General features: G+C 48.3%; 1 protein-coding gene and 1 pseudogene across 1 annotated transcript; both read left to right on the forward strand.

Annotated features, from left to right (window-relative positions):
• Window positions 604-1,419, forward strand: ORNANAV1R-PS3970 (vomeronasal 1 receptor ornAnaV1R-ps3970 pseudogene; annotated as a pseudogene).
• Window positions 5,924-6,850, forward strand: ORNANAV1R3120 (vomeronasal 1 receptor ornAnaV1R3120). Its single transcript, XM_029053736.1, has one exon. The coding sequence runs from the start codon at window positions 5,924-5,926 to the stop codon at window positions 6,848-6,850; it is 927 nt and encodes a 308-aa protein (XP_028909569.1).
• Window positions 6,851-7,555: the final 705 nt, after the last annotated feature.

The following is a 7,555-nucleotide window of genomic DNA, read 5'->3' on the forward strand; positions in this document are numbered from 1 at the left end:
GGTGCCTAGAAGACCACTGAGGAGGCTGATACAGTAGACTAGCCATAAACGACCAGAGATTGTTCAATTTGGTAATGGTTAGGGCAGAGAGGAAGGAGTTTATCTGAGAGTTGCATGAGAATAACCACAAAATTTAGCAGTAAGATTGAATGAGAGAGCTGAAGGACAAGTCGGAGTAGAGGATAAAACTCAGGTCATGGACATTTAGCATATGTAGGATAGTGATGCAAGTTAGGAGGGCCAAGTTTTCCAGCCCCTCCTTCCCAAATTGGGATAAACAAACAGTGGTCGTGTGAGGACCATTACAGGATGGATAGATTATGTAGACTTATGTTTATGTAATTATGTAATTCACTTAATATGTGAATTAATTGAACCCATAGTCAAATTTCTGAGGGTCAGATATTTAGTATATAATATCCAACTATCTATACCTATTGACAATATATATATGTACATATATTCACACATATATATATATATATTAAAAAATCCGAATATTTAATATATATGACATCCTTTTATGTATCATACCCTAATGAAGTCTCCTCTCTTTATCTCTGTCTCTCTGTCTCTCTTTTTGTATGTCTCTCTGTACGTCTCTCCCTCTTTCATCTCCCTCCCTCCCTCCTCCTCTCAGTTCTTCCCTGCAGGTCACCCTGTAGAAGTCCCCTTTAACTTGCACTGGAAATTCATATGAATGAGCGACTCTCAGCTCTCCTTTGGGATTGTGATGCTGTTACAGACCGGCACCGGGCTCTCGGTGAACATTTTTCTCCTCTTGTTATATGCCCGGGTCGTTTCCGTCAGCCACAGACTTAGCTCCTCTGACCTGATCCTCGCCCAGCTGGCCCTGGCCAACACCATCATCCTCCTCACGTGGGGCATCCCACACACTCTGTCAATTTTGGAGTTGAGAATTTCCCTGGAAGACATTGGATGCAAAATAATCACGTATCTCTATCGAGTGGGCCGGGGCCTCTCCGTCTGCATCACCTGCCTCCTGAGCGTCTTCCAGGCCGTCACCATCAGCCCCGCCACCCCCCGGTGGGCGGCGGCCAAAGCCAAATTGCCCAAGTGCATCCTCCCCTCCTGTATCCTCTCCTGGGTGCTCAATCTACTGATAAATGTTGGTACGCCTGTGTACATAAGAGGCCCCAAGAACACCACTTTCCAGGCTACATATGATCTTAAATATTGTTCAGTGGCTCCTGTCAGTGCAGTAATCATGTTGGTGAATACTATTCTTTACTCTGTCTGGGATCTGTTCTTCGTGGGGCTCATGAGCTTGGCCAGCGGCTACATGGTGTTTGTCCTGCACAGACACCACCGGCGGGTCCGGCACCTCCACGGACCCGACCGCTCTCCCGGGGCGATGCCCGAGGTCCGAGCGGCCAAGAGAGTCGTCGCCCTGGCCACTCTCTTTGTCCTCCTCTATGGGCGACAGTCAGTGATGTTGAGTATTTTGCTGAACGTGAAAGGGTACTCACTTAGTCTGTTAAACAGTCACCTGGTTTGGTCATTCGCCTTCTCGGTTTTCAGTCCGTTCCTGATTATTTGCAGTGACCAGAGAGTGAGATCATTCTGGAAAAGCGAATCGTCTATTTCCAACCCGGATCCCTCCTAGGATCCCAGTTATGTCAGCCGCTCTTCCCCAGAAGCCCAGAGCGAGAGTGACCCGTAAGCTGGAAAGATATTACAGAGGTGCCCTATGGCCCGAGAGACTCACCATACTCCAGTCCCGAGTCCTCCCTGACACTAAGGGGTGATGTAGGTTTTTCTCAGCAGTGACCAGCCCTCCCCTCAGGGTAAGCACCGAACCATGGCAGCACACAGGACAACCATAGATCACGTGTAGGCCTCTGAACTTTTGACCCTTAATCCTAAGGCCGGTTCCACATCTGAGACTTAACGATGTTTTTAGGGCAAAAGATGTCTTATGCTATGAGGTAGACTGGAGGTTCAAATTGAATAATTGGTGGAAATGTTCCACCAGGACAGCCAGTGAATGAGATGGGGAAGCCAGAGGGAGAGCTAGGGCAAGGAAAAGGGATGGAAAAAGAGGCAGAGAGGCAGAGAAAGACAGAAGAAAAGAGATAAAAAGAAAAAGCAGAGAATGAAGCTCAACTGAACTCTTTTTGACGCATTACTGCTCCCTATCAAGTGGCGTGCCTATACAACCCTCAGGAGAAGGGAAAAGATAAAGGGAATTGTGGAGGAAAAAAATGGTTGAAGGGTGAATGTCATTTGCATTAAAGGTGACTCTAAATATGACCATTATTGTTGTAAATAATGCAATTCTTGAGTAACATGACCTCATGGAAAGAGCACAGGCCTGGGAGTCAGAGGACCTGGGTTCTGATCCTGCCTCTGCCACTTGTCTGCTGTGCGACCTTGAAAAGGCATTTAGCTTCTCTGGTCCTCAGTTATCTCATCTATAAAACGGGGATTAAAACTGTAAACCCCATGGACGACCTGGACTGTGTCTAACCCGATTATTTTCAATCTACTCCAGCGCTTAGTACAGTGCCTGGCACAGTGTAAGTACTTAACAAATGCCAATAAAAAAAAGTCTCAGTGTGGCCAGCGATTGGGAGAGTAAAATATAACAGTAAGCAGACACATTCCCTGTATAAAGTGAGCATACTGTCTAGAGCGGGGAAGACGGATATTAATTTGTAAACGACAGATATGTTCTAAGGAGGTGTGGGGCTGGGAAAGGGGCAGAACAAAGGGAGGATGTCAGGGCGAGGCAGAAGGGAGTGGGAGAAGAGGAAAGGGAGGGAGGGTGGGGGGTTCAGGTTCTTTCCCATCTGCTGGAGGCAGAATATGACCTGCAGTTGACGATGGGGGGAATGGTAAGAGTTTGCCCAAAGACCATCAGGAACCCATCGGTTAGTGAAGACAGTGACATAGACAATGGGGACAACGGATCCAGGTTTGATTCAGTCAGTCAGCCAGTCAATCAGTTGTATTTATTAAGTGCTTACAGTGTGCAGGGCACTGTGGTAGGTGCTTGGGAGAGTACAACAGAACAATAAACAGACACCCTCCCTGCCCACATTTTGCGTCATGGTCCTGTAATCTAGTCTGCTCCTTTGTCCACTCCTCCCTAGCTCAGCTGCCTTACTCTCCCTTATTCCACCCAGTGCTCCCAGTTTGGGATCTTTTTTTTCCTCAGCTGTTTTCGCAATGGATAAAAATCGAAGAACAAACAGCAGAGTCCTGTATCCCCTGATCTCTCCTCTGAAGCCAAGCCCTGTTATCACAGAGTTTCCATAGTGCAGTGGTTATCACGTCTGTGTAGCACGCAAAAGGTAATGGGGCAGAAAGACATTTTGGTTCACTGACCTAAAGCTTTTCCCAAATAACAACAATGATAATAATGATAACGGTATGTGTCAAGCGCTTCCTATGTGCCGGGCACTGTACCACGTGTCCGGGGAGTTGCAAGGTAATCGGATTGGACACAGACCCTGTCCCATGTAGGGCTCACAACCTTAATCCCCATTTTACAGATGAGGAAACTGAGGCTCTGAGTAGTTGAGTGACTAGCCCAAGGTCACAAAGTAGACAAGTGGTGGAAGCCAGGTCCTTCTGACCCCCAGGCCCACGCTCTAGCCACTAGGCCATGCTGCTTCTCCATGAAGCTTTGACGAAGCCCTTCTCTAGAAGGTGAACTCTGACAGGTCAAACACGTCGGAAGGAAAAGCTCTGGGGCCGCCAGGTCCCGGATTGGCGGGCCGCAGGGAGGGAAGTCTGGGCAATTCCAGAGAAATCCCAATCTGACTGTCAGAGTGGATCCGTGCTCAGCAAATCACTCATCCTCTCCCTCATGAACACACACTAATCATTCCCTGAGGGAGGGAAGAGGCAAGGAAAGCGGCTGATAAATGCCGCCTCGCTCTTGTTCTGCCCGGGTCTGACTGCCCACGAGCTGCCCTCCCAGCCAGCCCGAGTGATGGAGAAGGGTGAGTAGGATAAATCTGCCTCTCTGTCAGTGAAGCGGCAGGGTCGGACTTAGAATTTTTCGTTTGTTCAGTCGTTATTTATTGAGTGCCTATTGTGTGCAGAGCACTGTACTAAGCGCTTGGAGCGTACAATTCGGCAACAGATAGAGACAGTCCCTACACAACAATGGGTGAATTGGGAAGGACTCATTCTTCGGCTCTGTGTGTTACTGGGGATTCGTTGACCTTGGGATCGTGAGAAGCAGTGTGATACTGTGGAGGGAGCACAGGCCTGGTAGTCAGAAGAACCTGGGTTCTAATCCCACTCTGCCACTTGTCGGCTGTGTGAACTTGGAGCAAAGCCACTCAGCTCCTCTGGGTCTCAGTTACCTCATCTGTGAAATGGGGATGAAGAATCTGGGCCCCATATAGGACAGGGATATTGTGTCTAGCCTGACAGATTCGTATCTACCCCAGGGCTGAGTGCAGTGCTTGCCCATTAGTAAGTGCTTAACAAATACCACAATTATTACCATGATTATTGATGATTGATTAGGATATTTATTAAACTTTCATGACGCCCTGGACACTGGGTACTGGGCACAAGAGGAGGCAAATTGAAGAAATCAGGCACGATCTCTCCTAAGTGGCCGGAAGGACAAATAAAGACACCGGGAATTAGTGGCCTACAATGGGACCCATAAAAGATGCAAAACTTCAGAGCATTAAATAAGCAAAAATGCACTGGAGTCGATAGATTTCATCCCCCCAACTACACCCACCCAATCTTGGCCTGATCCTCTATATCCTAATCTCATCGAGAAGCATCGTGGCTTTTTGGAAAGATCCCGGGCTTGGGTGTCGGAGATCATGAGTTCTAATCCCCAAAATGCCACTTGTCAGCTGTGTGACTTTGGGCAAGTCACTTAACTTCTCGATGCCTCAGTTACCTCATCTGTTAAATGGGGACTAAGGCCATGAGCCCCATGTGGGACAACCTGATAACCTGGTATCTAACCCAGTGCTTAGAACAGCACTTGGCACATAGTAAGCGCTTAACAAATACCATCATCATTATTAGTATTGTGGGCAGGGAATGGGTCTGATATTGTAGTCTCTCAAGCACTTTAGTACAGGGCTCTGCACACAGTAAATGCTCACTAACAAAATAGAGAAGCGACCAGGCCTAGTGTTCCTGTGGCCCGAGCACTGTACTAAGAGCTTGGGAGAGCAAACTACAACAGAGCGGGTAGACTTGTTCCCTGCCTATAAGGATAGTAACCGTCTAGAGGAGTGGAGATTTCTCTCAATGACGATATCATCCTTCCGGAGGCAGCGGCATGTAGCACGGACCAAGGAAGGGAAGAAGCTGGAGGCTAGAAGACCGATGAGGAGTCCAATGCAATAGCCATGATATCACCAGAGAAGGTTCATTTTGGTAATGATTAGGGCAGAGAAGAAGGAGTTTATCTGAGAGTCGCGTAGGAATAACCAGCCAAATTTAGCAGTGAGATTGAATGAGAGAGCTGAAGGACAAGTCGGAGTAGAGGATAACACTATGGTGGGGGACTTTTAGCATAAGTGGGTTGATGGTGGAAGTTAGAAGGGCAAGGTTTTCCAGCCCTTCCTTCCAAATCTGGGATAAACCAACAGTGCTTGTGTGAGGACTATTACAAGTCAGACATTGTGGACTTTTAATGTGAATTAATTTGACCCGGAGTCAAATTTCTGAGGGTCAGATATGTAATATGATATATAATATCCAACTATCTCTATCGACAACATATATATAAAACAACCTTGTATTTAATATATGTAACGTCCTAATACATATCATATCTTCATGAAGTGTCTTTCTCTCCTTCTGTCTGTCTGTCTATCTCTCACTCTCCAACAATCCCTCCTCCTCTCAGTTCTTCCCTGCAGGTCGCTCTGTAGACGCCTCCATTAACTCACACTGAGAAGTCATATCGATGGGCGACACTCGGCTCTCCTTTGGGACTGTGCTGCTGTTACAGACCGGCACTGGGCTCTCAGTAAATGCCTTCCTCCTCCTGTTTTATGCCCGTGTAATCTTCACCAGCCACAGGCTCAGCTCCTCAGACCTGATCCAGGCCCAACTGCCCTTGGCCAACATCGTCATCCTCCTCACGGGGGCCGTCCCACAAACTCTGTCATTTTGGGAGTTGAGAATTTTCCTGGACGATGTTCTATGCAAACTAACCATGTATCTTTATCGAGTGGCCCGGGGCCTTGCCATGTGCACCGTCTGCCTCCTGAGTGTCTTTCAGGCCATCACCATCAGCCCCAGCACGTCCCGGTGGGCCCGGATCAAAGCCAAATTGCCCAAGTGCATCCTCTCTGTTTGCGTCATCTCCTGGATCCTCAATCTACTGATAAATGTTGGTGTACCTGTGGGCACAAGAGGCCCCACAAACATCACTTTTCATGCCACCTATGATCTTAAGTATTGTTCAGTGGCTCCTGTCCATACAGCAATCATGTTGGTGACTACTGTTCTTTACTCTGCCTTGGATCTGTCCTTCGTGGGGCTCATGAGCTTGGCCAGCGGCTACATGGTGTTTGTCCTGCAAAGGCACCACTGGCGGGTCCGGCACCTTCACGGGCCTGGACGCTCCCCCAGGGCGATGCCCGAGGTCCAAGCGGCCAAGAGAGTGGTCGCGCTGGCCACTCTCTATGTCCTCCTCTATGGGCGACAGTCAGTGATGTTGAGTATTTTGCTGAACGTGAAAGGGTATTCACTTAGTGTGTTAAATAGTCACCAGGTTTGGTCCTTCACCTTCTCGGTTTTCAGTCCGTTCCTGATGATTTGCAGTGACCAGAGAGTGAGATCATTCTGGAAAAGGGAATCGGCTATTTCCAACCTGGATCCCTCCTAGGATCCCAGGAAAGTCAGCCGCTCTTCCCCAGAGGCCCAGAGCGGGAGGGACCCGTAGGCCGGAAAGATATCACAGCTCTGCCACTTTTCAGCTGTGTGACTGTGGGCAAGTCACTTCACTTCTCTGTGCCCCAGTGACCTCTTCTGTCAAATGGGGTTTAAAACTGTGAGCCCCCGTGGGACAACCTGTTCACCTTGCATCCCCCAGCGCTTAGAACAGCGCTTTGCACATAGTAAGCACTTAACAAATACCAACCTTATATTACAGAAGTGCCCGTTGTCCCGAGACACTCACCACACTCCAGTCCCTAGTCCTCCCTGAGACTAAGGGGTGATGTAGGTGTTTCTCAGCAGTGGTCCAGCTCTCCCCTCAGGGTAAGCCCCGAACCAAAGCAGAGCACGGGACAACCATAGATCTCCCACAGGCCTCTGGGCTTTTGACCCTTAATTCTAAGGCCACTTCCACTTCTGAGATTTAACGGTGTTTTTCGGGCAAAAAATGTTTTATGCTAGGAGGTAGACTGTAGGTTCAAAGTGAATAATTGGTGGAAATGTTCTACCCGGACAGCCAGTGAATGAGATGGGGAAGTCAGAAGGAGAGCTAGGGCAAGAAAAGGGACTGAAAAAGAGGCAGAGAGGTAGGGAAAGACAGAGGCAAAGAGATGAAACGAAAGAGCAGAGAATGAAGCTGAATTGAACATTTCCC

The sequence above is a fragment of the Ornithorhynchus anatinus genome, chromosome X3 (assembly GCF_004115215.2).
Source record: "Ornithorhynchus anatinus isolate Pmale09 chromosome X3, mOrnAna1.pri.v4, whole genome shotgun sequence".
Lineage (NCBI taxonomy): Eukaryota > Metazoa > Chordata > Mammalia > Monotremata > Ornithorhynchidae > Ornithorhynchus > Ornithorhynchus anatinus.